This window comes from Manihot esculenta, chromosome 13 (genome assembly GCF_001659605.2).
Source record: "Manihot esculenta cultivar AM560-2 chromosome 13, M.esculenta_v8, whole genome shotgun sequence".
Lineage (NCBI taxonomy): Eukaryota > Viridiplantae > Streptophyta > Magnoliopsida > Malpighiales > Euphorbiaceae > Manihot > Manihot esculenta.
This window is the reverse complement of record NC_035173.2, coordinates 2,622,604-2,637,730: the sequence shown is the minus strand read 5'-3', so window position 1 is coordinate 2,637,730 and position 15,127 is coordinate 2,622,604. Positions and strand designations below refer to the sequence as shown.

The 15,127-nt window shown below is 38.1% G+C and overlaps 3 protein-coding genes across 3 annotated transcripts; all 3 read right to left on the bottom strand.

Moving 5' to 3' along the window:
• Positions 1 to 5,010: 5,010 nt before the first annotated feature.
• On the bottom strand, positions 5,011 to 8,420 carry LOC110607525 (nucleolar protein 58). The gene is made up of 5 exons (XM_021746651.1): positions 8,285 to 8,420; positions 7,428 to 7,558; positions 6,695 to 7,001; positions 5,404 to 5,534; positions 5,011 to 5,247 (listed from the first exon to the last, which is right to left on the bottom strand). The coding sequence occupies exons 1-5, from the start codon at positions 8,418 to 8,420 to the stop codon at positions 5,011 to 5,013; spliced, it is 942 nt and encodes a 313-aa protein (XP_021602343.1).
• A 519-nt stretch (positions 8,421 to 8,939) lies between these two features.
• Positions 8,940 to 9,278, bottom strand: LOC110607524 (FK506-binding protein 3-like). Its single transcript, XM_021746650.1, has one exon. The coding sequence runs from the start codon at positions 9,276 to 9,278 to the stop codon at positions 8,940 to 8,942; it is 339 nt and encodes a 112-aa protein (XP_021602342.1).
• Positions 9,279 to 9,895: 617 nt separating this feature from the next.
• On the bottom strand, positions 9,896 to 12,453 carry LOC110607523 (cylicin-1). The gene is made up of 3 exons (XM_021746649.1): positions 12,424 to 12,453; positions 10,406 to 10,537; positions 9,896 to 10,291 (listed from the first exon to the last, which is right to left on the bottom strand). The coding sequence occupies exons 1-3, from the start codon at positions 12,451 to 12,453 to the stop codon at positions 9,896 to 9,898; spliced, it is 558 nt and encodes a 185-aa protein (XP_021602341.1).
• Between the last annotated feature and the right edge of the window lie 2,674 nt (positions 12,454 to 15,127).

Sequence of the window (15,127 nt, the reverse complement as noted above, 5' to 3'; positions counted from 1 at the left end):
AATTCTCATTTATTTAAGTTATTGCTCTCTCTTGTTTTTTTTAGTTTTAATTCATCAAAACAAACCCCCCTCTTTTACTTATCTGTTATTTATTTGCCTTAGTCATTATTAGGAAGATCCTTGGTGTCAAATCCCTGTGGTTCGACCCTATTGCCACTATCTGCAAGTTAATTGTTGATTGTCTAATAGGTTTATTTTTGACGGCTTCGACAACCGCTATCACCTATCAAGCGTGGCATGGAAGACTCCCAAGTGTTCATCATATGCGTGTTTTTGGTTGCATTGCATATGCCAAGAACACAGCTCCTCACTTGAGAAAATTGGATGACAGGAGCATGAAGCTGATTTTATTGGGATATAAACCAGGATCCAAAGCATACCGATTATTGAATCCAAATTCTAATCAAATTGTGGTAAGTCGGGATGTTGTGTTACAGGAAGAAGAGAAGTGGAAATGGCAAGACCAGACAACATCATACTCCACAACAGAAGGACTACTTGTCATCACATCCAAGGAAGCATAAATACAAGAAGACAAAAACTTTCGAAGTCAGGAACTGACGCCAGTTTCCTTATCACCTATAGCCGGGTCAAGTCCAGAACATTCAGAGATAGGAGAAAACAGCTTGGAGGGACCAAGGAGGTTCAGGACTCTTCAAGAAATTTATGACAACACAGTGGAGGTGAACCAAGACTACGGTCTTTACCTCATGTCAATTGAAGAACCAGCATCTTATCATGAAGCTGCCTGCAGTGAACATTGGCGACAAGCAATGATAGAAGAAATGGAGGCTATCTAGAGAAATAGAACATGGGAACTAGCAGAACTCCCAAAGGACCAGAGAGCTATTGGTCTGAAATGGATTTTCAAAGTAAAGCAGAATCCGGAAGGGGAGATCATTAAGTATAAAGCGAGACTAGTTGCAAAGGGGTATGTGCAGAAACAAGGCATAGACTTTGAAGAAGTCTTTGCTCTCGTAGCCAGGCTGGAGACTGTGAGAGTATTACTTGTTGTAGCCGCTCAAGAAGGCTGGATAGTGCATCATATGGATGTCAAATCCGCATTCTTGAATGGTGAGATAGAAGAAGAGGTTTATGTGACACAACCAGACGGATTCGTTGAACAAGGGAAAGAGGAAAAGGTTTTGAAGCTACAGAAGGCCCTGTATGGTCTTAAACAGGCGCCTCGTGCATGGAATATAAAGCTAGACAAATGTCTCCGTGAACTAGGGCTTCAAAGATGTGTGATCGAACATGCAGTCTACAAGAAACACAAAGGAGATGAAGTGCAGATTGTGGGAGTGTACGTAGATAATCTGATAATCATGGGTTCAAAGCTGAGAGCAGTGGAGGATTTCAAAGCCAAGATGAGAAAGAACTTTGAGATGAGTGATCTTGGAAAGCTAAGCTATTATCTGGGAATAGAAGTCAAGCAGAGGCCGTATAGTATCACCCTTAACTAGGCAGGGTATGCAGAGAAGATACTCGAGAAGCTTGGCATGGCTGAGTGTAAGCCGTGTCGGGTTCCAATGGATACACGGGTAAAACTAAGCAAATCAGACGGAAGTCCTCCAGTAGATGCAACACTTTACAGAAGTGCAATCGAAAGTCTAAGGTACTTGGTGAACACTCGTCCCGATCTTGCATATTCAGTTGGGATGGTAAGTCGCTTCATGGAAGCCCAACAATGAAACATCTAGCAGCCGTAAAACATATATTACGCTATGTAAAAGGCACATTGCATCATGGCTGCAATTACAACAAAGTTGAAGAGGAGGAGTTCAAGCTGGTAGGCTATAGTGATAGTGACTTAGCCGGAGACATAGATAATCGGAAAAGTACGACAGGGGTAATCTATTTTCTCGGCCAAAGCCCAGTCACCTGGATTTCACAGAAATAGAAAGTCGTAGCCTTATCTTCATGTGAAGCCGAGTATATTGCTGCAACAACAGGGACTTGTCAAGGCACTTGGATTAGTAGACTGTTACATGAGCTGATCGGTTGGAAGGCGAACAAGTTTGTGTTAAGAGTGGACAACAAATCTGCAATCGCGCTCACAAAGAATCCCGTTTATCATAACATAAGTAAGCATATAGACATTAAGTTTCATTTTATTCGAGAATGTGTTCAAAGAGGAGAAGTTGAAGTCGAGTATGTCAAGACTGAAGCACAACTGGTTGACATTCTGACAAAGCCATTGTCTCGGGACAAGATCGACGAGCTGAGCATGATGATCGGGATCAGAGATGTGAAGAATAAGCTTACGGGGGAGAAATGATGAAAGTAAGCCTGTTCGCACCATTTTCTGTTAAGCACGTACTCACGTGCACTGTTTTCTATTTTATTAATAAAACACGTACCCACGTGTTCTGCATGTTTTAATTTGTTAAGAGTCTGTTGCCCACGTATTCTGTAACCCGAGTCTTGGCAATGTGGCTTCAAGGTTGGAGTAGATTTTGTTTTCCGTTTGTAATGGTTGATTTGATTCAGTATAAATAAGAATGAAAAGCCGAAACAAATTGATCGGCTAATTTTTCAAAAAGAGAGTTTACATTCTGCATATAGTAATATTCACATTCATGAAAGTTTGGTTTGAGAGAGAAGGAGGAGGTCGGCAGTCCGGTTACTGTGCTCGTAAGAAAGAGGAGTGCACAAGGAGTGCACACACTCGTTAAAGCTGATCGTGTAACGACCCGAAAATCGGACCGCTACCGGTGCTAGGATCCAGATCGGCTTAAGGCCGCTGGGACCCGTAGCAAGCCTGACATACAACCTGTAAACCTGTATAATCCCATACATGATCAACAACATGCATAAAAATTAAAACTTTTCTTTCCATGAACATCAACCAAACTCAACCTGTGCATAAACATTAACATAACATTGATCCCTCTGTGGGATCTCATCTGTGCCCCCAAATGGGTGACATAACATATATTGAGTTGGTTTACATAAACATTATCAAAATCTCTAAGATCATGTATTAAAGAGATAGCACAATCTATGGTCAAGCACACTTCTAATATCCATATACATCATCTCATTACATGACTATACTGATTAAGACTTTACATTACAATTTGATCATGTCCATTGCTAGCTATTACATAAACAGAACTTCTTTACTCTATCCGGACTCCTGCTCTATACTGTACCTGCAAGCCTGGGGGTAAAGGGAGAGGGGTGAGCTAAAAGCCCAGTGAGTAGAACCATAAAACATATTATCAAACATGCTCTTATGAAATGCATCATAACACAGACAATTCACATAAGGGTTGGGTGAACTTGTCACCAATTAGTCCAAGCTAACATCGTGCCAGGCCGTAGCATGGGGTCCTGGTCTTCCTGTCATACATACATTACTTACCATTATCCCAGGGCCTCCTCTGGGCTCCTGGTCTTCGAGTCCCACATTCGTGCCAGGCCGTAGAATGGGGTCCTGGTCTTTCATTTTCGTGCCAGGCCGTAGAATGGGGTCCTGGTCTTCCTGTCATGGACTAATTGGGTCATCCAACATTCACCCACATCAACAACAATCGATGCAATGCGGCATATTCGTGAATACTAATGCAATCATCCTATTGCATATTCATGATGCATGAAACATGATAAAACATTTAATTTAAAAGATTAAGTTTAGTTCCACTCACCTCTGGCGGACTCTGACAACACCGAAGCAGCTGAACTCACTGCTGGGGTCCTCGGTTCCTCGGGTCCGAACCTACACAGGTGGACTCAAATGAGGGACCAAACATGCTAGAACATAACTCTAAACTACTCCCCAAAAACCCCTTAGAACATCATGAAGTAATCATAGAAATACATGCATGAAATGGCTGAACAGGGCACTTTCGGCGGCAGGTTCGGCGGCCGAAAGTCCCTCCAGAGCCGAAAGTCAGGCAGGTTCGGCGGCACCTTCGGCGGCCGAATCTCCCAGACAGATCCGAAAGTCTTTTTTCGGGGGCAAGCTTCGGCAGCCGAATGCTGCCTCCACAAGGGGGTTCGGCGGCCGAAAGTTCCTTCGGCTGCCGAACCTGGTTTCTCCCAAAAGGGCAGAAACTTGGCTCACTTGAGCCTCTTGCCTCCCAAAACCTCAAATCATGCATAAAGCTCAACTAGGACATGCATACAAGTTCCTAGGGGTCTCAAACAATCATATACCCCAACTACAACACTTCAAACACACACAATCAACACACATTGTTCAAAATATCCATATTACCCATAACTCAACATATACCCTAACATGCATTTCTACTCAAAGAACTCATAAAATCTTACTCAAAACACATAAGGAGCTTAAGATCGGCTCTTACCTCTTGAAGATCGAGAGGGAGACGACCTAAACTTGGAGATCCACGAAAATGAGCTCCTGAGTTCCCAAAGCTCCAAAACTTGTTTCAAAAGTTCAAAACCTTCAATGCAAGCTTAAAACTCAAGAAAAATGGTGGGGATTTGAAGGAAGAACACTAGATTTGGAAGAGGGAGGTCGGAAGCTAGCTGTGGCCGAAAATGGGAGAAAGCTCGCCCATTTCGGTCAAGTGACCCTTTTATAGGTGGCTGGCCAGGCCACGTTCGGGGACCGAAAGTGCTTCCGCGTGCATGCCATGTTCGGCGGCCGAACGTGAGTTTCGGCGGCCGAACCTGGACTTCCCTCACTCATGCTTTCGGGGGCCTAACATGCCTCCCAAAACGCATGCATGTTCGGCGGCCGAACTTGACTTTCGGCGGCCGAACCTGGTTTTTCCTCCAAGGACTTTTCATGCAAAAACTCATTTAATTTCATACTTAAAACATTAAAATTCATGAAAACATTTTATAAAACATGTTTTTACCCTTCTAGAGGTTCCCGACATCCGAAATTCCACCGGACGGTAGGAATTCCGATACCGGAGTCTAGCCGGGTATTACAGATCGTTTGCAGAATTACAGGAGGTCGGAGGTCGGAGCTCGGCAAGGTCTGCTGCAGAATTTCAGCAGGTCAGAGCTCGGTTACAGGAGATCAACCTCTCAGCCTACATTGGCTTCCTTCTCGGCTTCTTTCTCATCTTTAGCTTCTTTCTTGGCATCCTTCTCGGCTTCTTTCTCATCTTTAGCTCCTTTCTTGGCATCCTTCTCGGCTTCTTTCTTATCTTTAGCATCTTTCTTGGCATCCTTCTTGGCTTCTTCCTCGTCCTTATCTTGTTTCTTGGCTTCTTTCTCGTCCTTATCTTGTTTCTTGGCGTCTTTCTTGGTTTCTTTCTCTTTCTTCTCTTTTTTCTTGGCTTCTTTCTCGCCTTCTTTCTCATCTTCTTTCTCTTTCTTGGCTTCTTTCTCGCCTTCTTTCTCATCTTCTTTCTCTTTCTTGGCTTCTTTCTCAGCATCTTTCTCATCTTCGTTCTCTTTTTTAGCTTCTTTTTTGACTTCTTTCTCTTCTTGTTTCTCGCTAGAAGCACTTGCAGGACCGAAAGCACTTGTAGGGCCATAAGCACTCGCCGGACCAGAAGCACTTGCTGGGCCATAAGCACTTGCTGGACCAGAAGCACTTTGCTTCTCTTGAGCATTTAAAACATAAAATAAGGAGAACATAATCAATAGTGAAATATAATAGATGGAAAACTCAAAATTCTTCATCTTATGAATTCAACTTTGGATTTTGCTTTTTCTTTTTGTTTTATCCTCTTTTGGATTTTGAAGATATTTGTTTGTTGTTTGTTTTTGAGTTGATGAATAAACATACCAAGCTCTAAACTTTTTATACTTTTCTTCATACTAAGATTAGGAAGCTAAGATCCATGATTTAAGGAGATTTGATGAGCTAAACTAGGATCAAATCTCTACTTTTTGATTCTTTACATGACTTTGACGGGTGTTGATTTTTAAAATTTTAACTAAAATTATCAACAATTTGTAATTCTACAACACTTGGAAATATTTCATTCAATGTGATAACAAGATTTGAATGTTCAACACTAATTTTATTAATTTTTTTTAATCTTTTCTAAACCTACATGTGTTTTTTATACTATATAATTCTTAATAATATAAAACTCTTATTGTTTATTAAGCAAACATGAATATTTTATTTATTTGAAAATCCACTTATTAGCTTTTTTCTTAGTTTATTTTTTGCTAAATGTAGTACATATAAAAATCTTGCTTTACTTCTTTGGAAATCTAGTTCTTAGCTTATTTCTTGCTGGGTGTAAGGGCAGGGGCACTGATCTTAGCTTCTTTCTCGTCCTTAGCTTCATTTTTGCCTTCTTACTCGTCCTTAACTTCACTCTTGTCTTCCTTTTCGGCCTTAACATCTTTCTAGCTTCCTTTTTGGCCTTAACTTCTTTCTTGGCTTCCTTTTCGGCTTCCTTCTCATTTTTAACTTCTTTCTTGACCTCTTGAAAATATTTCATTCAATGTGATAACAAGATTTGAATGTTCAACACTAATTCTACTTTTTTTTTTATCTTGTCTGAACTTACGTGTGCTGTTTATACTATATAATCTTAATAATATAAAACTCTTATTGTTTATTAAGCAAACATGAATATTTTATTTATTTGAAAATCCACTTATTAGCTTTTTTCTTAGTTTATTTTTTGCTAAATGCAGTACATATAAGAATCTTGCTTTACTTATTTGGAAACCTAGTTCTTAGCTTATTTCACGCTGGGTGCAGGGGCAGGGGCACTGATCTTGGTTTCTTTCTCATCCTTACCGTCATTCTTGGCTTCTTTCTCGTCCTTACCGTCATTCTTGGCTTTCTTTTCGGCCTTAACTTCTTTCTTGGCTTCCTTCTCGGCTTCTTTCTCATCTTTAGCTTCTTTCTTGGCATCCTTCTCGGCTTCTTTCTCATCTTTAGCTTCTTTCTTGGCATCTTTCTCGGCTTCTTCCTCGTCCTTATCTTCTTTCTTGGCATCCTTCTCGGCTTCCTCCTCGTCCTTATCTTCTTTCTTGGCGTCTTTCTTGGCTTCTTTCTCGTCCTTATCTTTTTTCTTGGCGTCTTTCTTGGCTTCTTTCTCTTTCTTCTCTTTTTTCTTGGCTTCTTTCTCGCCTTCTTTCTCATCTTCTTTCTCTTTCTCATCTTTATCTTCTTTCTTGGCATCCTTCTCGGCTTCTTCCTCGTCCTTATCTTCTTTCTTGGCATCCTTCTCGGCTTCTTCCTCGTCCTTATCTTCTTTCTTGGCATCCTTCTCGGCTTCTTCCTCGTCCTTATCTTCTTTCTTGGCGTCTTTCTTGGCTTCTTTCTCTTTCTTCTCTTTTTTCTTGGCTTCTTTCTTGGCTTCTTTCTCTTTCTTCTCTTTTTTCTTGGCTTCTTTCTCGCCTTCTTTCTCATCTTCTTTCTCTTTCTTGGCTTCTTTCTCGCCTTCTTTCTCATCTTCTTTCTCTTTCTTGGCTTCTTTCTCGGCATCTTTCTCATCTTCTTTCTCTTTTTTAGCTTCTTTTTTTACTTCTTTCTCTTCTTCTTTCTCGCTAGAAGCACTTGCAGGACCGAAAGCACTTGTAGGGCCATAAGCACTTGCCGGACCAGAAGCACTTGCTGGGCCATAAGCACTTGCTGGACCAGAAGCACTTTGCTTCTCTTGAGCATTTAAAACATAAAATAAGGAGAACATAATCAATAGTGAAATATAATAGATGGAAAACTTAAAATTCTTCATCTTATGAATTCAACTTTGGAATTTGCTTTTTCTTTTTGTTTTATCCTCTTTTGGATTTTGAAGATATTTGTTTGTTGTTTGTTTTTGAGTTGATGAATAAAGATACCAAGCTCTGAACTTTTTATACTTTTCTTGATACTAAGATTAGGAAGCTAAGATCCATGATTTAAGGAGATTTGATGAGCTAAACTAGGATCAAATCTCTACTTTTTGATTCTTCACTTGACTTTGACGGGTGTTGATTTTTAAATATTTAACTAAAATTATCAATAATTTGTAATTCTACAACACTTGAAAATATTTCATTCAATGTGATAACAAGATTTGAATGTTCGACACTAATTTTACTAATTTTTTTTAATCTTTTCTAAACCTACATGTGTTTTTTATACTATATAATTCTTAATAATATAAAACTCTTATTGTTTATTAAGCAAACATGAATATTTTATTTATTTGAAAATCCACTTATTAGCTTTTTTCTTAGTTTATTTTTTGCTAAATGCAGTACATATAAAAATCTTGCTTTACTTCTTTGGAAATCTAGTTCTTAGCTTATTTCTTGGTGGGTGCAGGTGCAGGGGCAGGGGGCATGGGCACTGATCTTAGCTTCTTTCTCGTCCTTAGCTTCATTTTTGCCTTCTTACTCGTCCTTAGCTTCATTTTTGCCTTCTTACTCGTCCTTAACTTCACTCTTGTCTTCCTTTTTGGCTTAACATCTTTCATAGCTTCCTTTTTGGCCTTTAACTTCTTTCTTGGCTTCCTTCTCGGCTTCCTTCTCATTTTTAACTTCTTTGTTGGCCTCTTGAAAATATTTCATTCAATGTGATAACAAGATTTGAATGTTCAACACTAATTCTACTATTTTTTTTTATCTTGTCTGAACTTACGTGTGTTGTTTATACTATATAATCTTAATAATATAAAACTCTTATTGTTTATTAAGCAAACATGAATATTTTATTTATTTGAAAATCCACTAATTAGCTTTTTTCTTAGTTTATTTTTTGCTAAATGCTGTACATATAAGAATCTTGCTTTACTTATTTGGAAATCTAGTTCTTAGTTTATTTCTTGTCCTTAGCTTCATTCTTGGCTTCTTTCTCATCCTTAGCTTCATTTTTTTCTTCCTTTTCTGCCTTAGCTTCTTTCTTGGCTTCCTTTTTCGCCTTAACTTCTTTCTCGGCTTCCTTTTTGGCTTCTTTCTCATCTTTAACGTCTTTCTTGGCATCTTTCTCCTCTTCTTTCTCGTCCTTTCTTGGCTTCTTCTTGCTTTACTTATTTGGAAATCTAGTTCTTAGCTTATTTCTTGTCCTTAGCTTCATTCTTGGCTTCTTTCTCATCCTTAGCTTCATTCTTGGCTTCCTTTTTGGCCTTAACTTCTTTCTCGACTTCCTTTTTGGCTTCTTTCTCATCTTTAACTTCTTTCTTGGCGTCTTTCTCCTCTTCTTTCTCGTCGTTTCTCGGCTTCTTCCTCGTCCTTAGCTTCTTTCTCATATCTTTCTCTTTTTTAGCTTCTTTTCTCGACTTCTTTCTTGCTGGGCCATAAGCACTTTGCTTCTGTTGAGCATTTAAAACATAAAATAAGGAGAACATAATCAATAGTGAAATACAATAGATGGAAAACTCAAAATTCTTCATCTTTATGAACTCAACTTTGGATGTGAAATATAATAGATGGAAAACTCAAAATTCTTCATCTTATGAACTCAACTTTGGATTTTGCTTTTTCCTTTTGTTTTATCTCTTTTGATTTGAAGATATTTGTTTGTTGTTTGTTTTTGAGATGATGAATAAACATACCAAGCTCTGAAAGTTTTATACTTTTCTTGATACTAAGATTAAGAAGCTAAGATCCATGATTTAAGGAGATTTGATGAGCTAAATTAGGATCAAATATCTACTTTTTGATTCTTCGCATGACTTTAACTCGAATAGGTATTGGCCTTTAAAATCTTAATTAAAATTATCAACAATGTGTAATTCTACAACACTTGGAAATATTTCATTCAATGTGATAAGATTTGAATATTCAACACTAATTCTACTATTTTGTTTTTATCTTTTCTGAACCTACATGTGTTGTTTATACTATATAATTCTTAATAATATAAAACTCTTGTTGTTTATTAAGCAAACATGAAAATTTTATTTATTTGAAAATCCACTTATTAGCTTTTTTCTTTTAACTTATGTTTTTGCTAAATGCAGTACATATAAGAATCTTGCTTTACTTATTTGGAAACCTAGTTCTTAGCTTATTTCTGACTGGGTGCAGGGGCAGGGGCACTGATCTTAGCTTCTTTCTCGTCCTTATCTTCATTCTTGGCTTCTTTCTTGTCCTTATCTTTATTCTTGGCATCCTTTTTGGCCTTAACTTCTTTCTTGGCATCCTTGTCGGCCTTAGCTTCTTTCTTGGCATCCTTCGCAGCTTCTTTCTCATCTTTAGCTTCCTTCTTGGCATCTTTCTCGGCTTCTTTCTCATCTTTAGCTTCTTTCTTGGCATCCTTCTCGACTTCTTTCTCATCCTTAATTTCTTTCTTGGAATCTTTCTCCTCTTCTTTCTCGTCCTTATCTTGTTTCTTGGCGTCTTTCTTGGCTTCTTCCTCGTCCTTAGCTTCTTTCTTGGCGTCCTTCTTAGCTTCTTTCTCTTTCTTCTCTTTTTTCTTGGCTTCTTTCTCGCCTTCTTTCTCATCTTCTTTCTCTTTCTTGGCTTCTTTCTCGGCTTCTTTCTCATCTTCTTTCTCTTTCTTGGCTTCTTTCTTGACTTCTTTCTCTTTTTCTTTCTCGCTAGAAGCACTTGCAGGACCGAAAGCACTTGTAGGGCCATAAGCACTCGCCGGACCAGAAGCACTTGCTGGGCCAGAAGCACTTGCAGGACCAGAAGCAATTTGCTCCTCCTGAGCATTTAAAACATAAAATAAGGAGAGCATAATCAATAGTGAAATATAATAGATGGAAAACTCAAAATTCTTCATCTTATGAATTCAACTTTGGATTTTGCTTTTTCCTTTTTTGTTATCCTCTTTTGGGTTTTGAAGCTATTTGTTTGTTGTTTATTTTTGAATTGATGAATAAACATACCAAGCTCTGACCTTTTTATACTTTTATTAATACTAAGATTAGGAAGCTAAGATCCATGATTTAAGGAGATTTGATGAGCTAAACTAGTATCAAATCTCTACTTTTTGATTCTTTACATGACTTTGACTGGTATTGGCCTTTAAAATCTTAACTAAAATTATCAACAATGTGTAATTCTACAACACTTGGAAATATTTGATTCAATGTGATAATAAGATTTGAATGTTAAAACTAATTCTACTATTTTTTTAAAAATTTTTTTGAATCTACGTGTGTTGTTTATACTGTATCATTCTTAATAATATAAATAATGTTTCTATTTTTTTTTTAAAATACTATTGGTTCCTAATAATTTTTGTGCATCTCCAATTGGTATTTATATGAAAATACAAGTAGCTCTATGTATTAATATTCTGTTTGTAATTGAAAACTAAACAATAATATTATCAATAATATTTTAGTGTCATTTTTTCAACACAATAATATTTTTTACACTAAAAATTATATGTGTATTTTGATGTGTCATAATATTTTCATCAATATTCAAGAGTTGATTAAAGAGTTTTAAATATTTTTAATCATGTGTCATAGTTTTTTTAAACCATATAAAAGATATGAAACAAAGTTGCTCATTCTTTAAATTCTAGAGCCATTAAGAATTTCAACTTCTCTTATAACCTAATGGCTTAAAGTATATTTGTTTTTGAAGTCATGCCTCCTTAATCTTAATAAATTTTCAAGGTTGGAGAAAATAAAATTCTATTTCATTACATTTTTTATGGACTAATTACTTATTCATGCATTGTAATAATGCATATATCTATTGAGAAAAAACTCTTACTTTTCTTCGTTATTGAACTACTAATGGTTTGTTTTTATTAAGGAGCATTCAAAAAATAATTTAAAAATAAATTACTAAATTCTATTTATAAGAATACTAAAATAATAAATAACCAATATATTTAAAATCGTTTTTGATAATTTTATCCCTCAAGCCACAATAGAAAACCAACAAAAACATTACTATATAAAACTAATCAATAGCTTCTATTTGGTTGTTATTTATAAATGCATATAATATTCTGAGTTCATATAAAAAAATTTCAATTTTAAGGGTGTTTTATTATTTAAATAAAGTTTTAAAATTTTATATTATAATAATAACAATTTAATTCTTTTAACTATTTATATTAATTATTCTTTTTAGTGCTCTAATACTGAATTTGAACTAAATATATTTTTTTAATTAAACAAACAAATTAGGAAAGAGAAGGAGAGAAGGAGAAGGGTTCTCGAGAACAATAGTACAACAATTGGTGGGCACTGCTACCCCTCGACAATGGCTGCCCATTTTCGATTTTCTTTCTTGTTGTTTCATGTATATTTTCTTTATTTCTTCTGTTAGTGTGTTTTGATTGAAAAATAAGTCATTTGAGTTCGAGTATAGTTTATTGTTTGGTCTTGCGAACCTTTCATAGTCTAGGTTTTTCCTCGATTTGGGTGGGAGGGGAAGTGTTTTGTGCTGCTTTAGTATTTTTCCAGTCTCTATTGTCTATTGCAAAGGTTTTTTTTTTTTTTGTTCTATTTGAGTTTTCTAGATTATTTGTTAAGGGTTGCTACATTTTGATATTCGAGAAAGTCTAATTCGATATTAGTGTTGGCATTTTGGAATTGCACTAATACGTTCAATTTTGTGGTTAACGCGAGCAAGTGAAATTGTGTGCTCTGCCATACCGCTTTTTCAATGATTTTATTTTGGTTTGCAAAGAACTTGATTCATATTGTTTGTGCCGAGAGCCTTTTTTGTAACGACCCCAAACTGGACCGTCACCGGCGCTAGGATTCAGGTCGGCTTAAGGCCGCCAGAACCCGTAGCAAGCCTGCTATACTCTTTGTGTACCTGTAAATCTCAGACATGATCATACATTTTCTGTGAAAATAAAAACTCTTTGCTGAACCAAGGCTTAACCTGTGCATGCACTATCTCTGTACTCTGTACTCTGTACTCTGTACTTTCTCTAGATGGGTTCACTCATACCTGTTAAGCCTGGTGTTTCACATACAATAAAACATATATACATATACAGATCATGTCCATACAAAACATCACTATGTCAAGCACATCTGTATCTGAAAACATAACTATTACATCTCTTTAACATTACATGTCCACTCTACACTATTACAATTCTCTTTTCTTTTTCTGCACTTTGCTGAACCTTCCCTGTACACTGTACATTGAACCTGCAAGACTGGGGTTAAGGGAGTGGGATGAGCTCTATAGCCCAGTGAGTAGAACAGTAAACCAGCTCAGTAAAATATGATCTCATGGAATGCGTCATAACACAGATAAACCACATCAAGAGTAAACCTGTTACCACATAGTCCCAGTAACTCTGTGCCAGGGCGTAGCATCGAGCACCTGGTCTTCCTGTCATATATGTATATGTGTATATAACACCTTTCTACTTACCATTGCCAGGGCGTAGTCAAAGGCTCCTGGTCTTTACTATAATTGCCAGGGCGTAGTCAAAGGCTCCTGGTCTTTACTATACCTGCCAGGGCGTAGTCAAAGGCTCCTGGACTTCCTGTCTGAGACTATTGGATCATTCAGCATTCACTCACATCAACAATAACTATGCAATGCAACATATTCGTGGATACTAATGCAATCAACCTAGTGCTTAATCATGATGCATGAGATATGCTAAAACATTCCATTGTGCAATTAAAACAAAGTACGTTTAGTTCCACTCACCTTTGGCTATCTGGACTGACTCTGCAGGCTCTGAAAACTCTGGAGCAGTACTCACTGCTGCTCTCTCTGGTTCCTCTGGTCTGTACCTATACAGATAGACGCAAATGAGGGACCAAACTAGCTTATGAACAACTCTATTAAACTCCCCAAGAATCCCCTTAAACTCACTCTAATATCCATGCAAAGCATGCAAAGGAAAGCTGGACAGAACACTTTCGGCGGTAGGTTCGGCGGCCAAAAGTCCTCTCCAGAGACGAAACTCAAGCACCTTCGGCGGCCGAACTTCCACTTTCGGCTGCCGAACCCTTTCGGGGGCAAGTTTCGGAGGCCAAAAGGCACTCCAGAGACGAAAGTCTCTAACCTTCGGCTGCACCTTCGGCGGCCGAACTTCCCTCCAGAGCCGAAAGTCCAAAAGCTCAGGGGCAAGCTTGGGCAGCCGAAGCCACCTCCTCTCTTCTCCTCAGGGGTTCGGCGGCCGAATGTACCTTCGGCTGCCGAACCTGAGTTCATCAGCAGGGCAGAAACTTGCCCTGCCTCTCGCCAAAAGCACCAAACTCCTCTCCAACTACACACCACACTTCCTCAACTTGCATACACTCATGTATATGCTCAAAGGGGTCAACACTTACCTAAAAACCCCAACAACACAAAACATAAAACACACAAACAAGCTTTAGACACAAAATCATCAAAACCTCACAAATAACCCTGTTCATGCAACTCTCTCCACAAACCCCATAAAACCTTCAGAAAACATAAAAACAAGCTCAGGATCTTCACTTACCTTGTGAAACCAAGTAGATGAAGGATCCTAACGTGGAGTTTTGGAGCAACTTGCCTTCAAACTCTCCAAACTTCACAACTTTGAGTTTTTAGCTTAAAACCTTCAAATAATCATGAAAACTACTCAAATCTTTGCATGATTTAATGAAAACATGAAGAAATACTCACAAAGGACAGGGTCTCACCTCAGAAGACAAAAGAAACGGTGTTCTTACCGCTTCAACCGACTGAGGGCCATTTATAGGTGGCTGGCCAGACCACCTTCGGCGGCCACACGTGAAACCGAAAGTCATGCATGTTCGGCGGTCGAACCTGGCTTTTCTGCCTTGGTTCATTTCACTCAAAAACTTATTTCCTTATGCTTTAAAACGATGAAACATACCAAAACATTATAGAAAACATCACTCTATCCCTTCGAGAGGCTTCCGACATCCGAAACTCCATCGGAACGTAGAATTTCGACACCGGACTCTAGCCGGGTATTACATTCTCCCCCCCTTAAGACCATTCGTCCTTGAATGATCCGAAAACAAACAAGTAACACATAAAAAGGAGGAAACTAACCTCAAAACAAATATGGATACTGCTGGAGCATTGACTCTCACGTCTCCCAGGTGCATTCTTCTAGATTATGGTGGTTCCACAGAACTTTCACCATCGGAATCTCCTTGTTCCTTAGCTGTCTGATTTGTGTGTCCAGAATCCGCACTGGCTGCTCTATATAGGTGAGATCTGTATGAACCTCCACCTCAGGCTCACTCAGAACCTGATTCGGATCTGACACAAACTGCCGTAGCATAGAAACATGAAATACCGGGTGAATTCTCTCCATAGAAGCAGGTAAATCCAGCTTATACGACACATT

Bases quoted from the DNA above. Each gene is read 5' to 3' on its own strand.
- LOC110607525 (XM_021746651.1), bottom strand. From the start codon at position 8,420: ATGAGAAGGAAGCCGAGAAGGAAGCCAAGAAAGAAGTTAAAGGCCAAA. The intron at 5,535-6,694 runs GTAAGGATGAGA...TAAATGCTCAAG, and splicing joins GAAAGAAGCCAAGAATGACG to AGAAGCAAAGTGCTTCTGGT. The intron at 5,248-5,403 runs GTCAAAAAAGAA...AAAAAAGAGAAG, and splicing joins AGAAACAAGAAGAGAAAGAA to AAAGAGAAAGAAACCAAGAA.
- LOC110607524 (XM_021746650.1), bottom strand. From the start codon at position 9,278: ATGAAGAATTTTGAGTTTTCCATCTATTGTATTTCACTATTGATTATG.
- LOC110607523 (XM_021746649.1), bottom strand. From the start codon at position 12,453: ATGGCAGAGCACACAATTTCACTTGCTCGC. The intron at 10,538-12,423 runs GTTAACCACAAA...TTAAATGCTCAG, and splicing joins ACACAATTTCACTTGCTCGC to GAGGAGCAAATTGCTTCTGG. The intron at 10,292-10,405 runs GTCAAGAAAGAA...AAAAAAGAGAAG, and splicing joins AGAAAGAAAAAGAGAAAGAA to AAAGAGAAAGAAGCTAAGAA.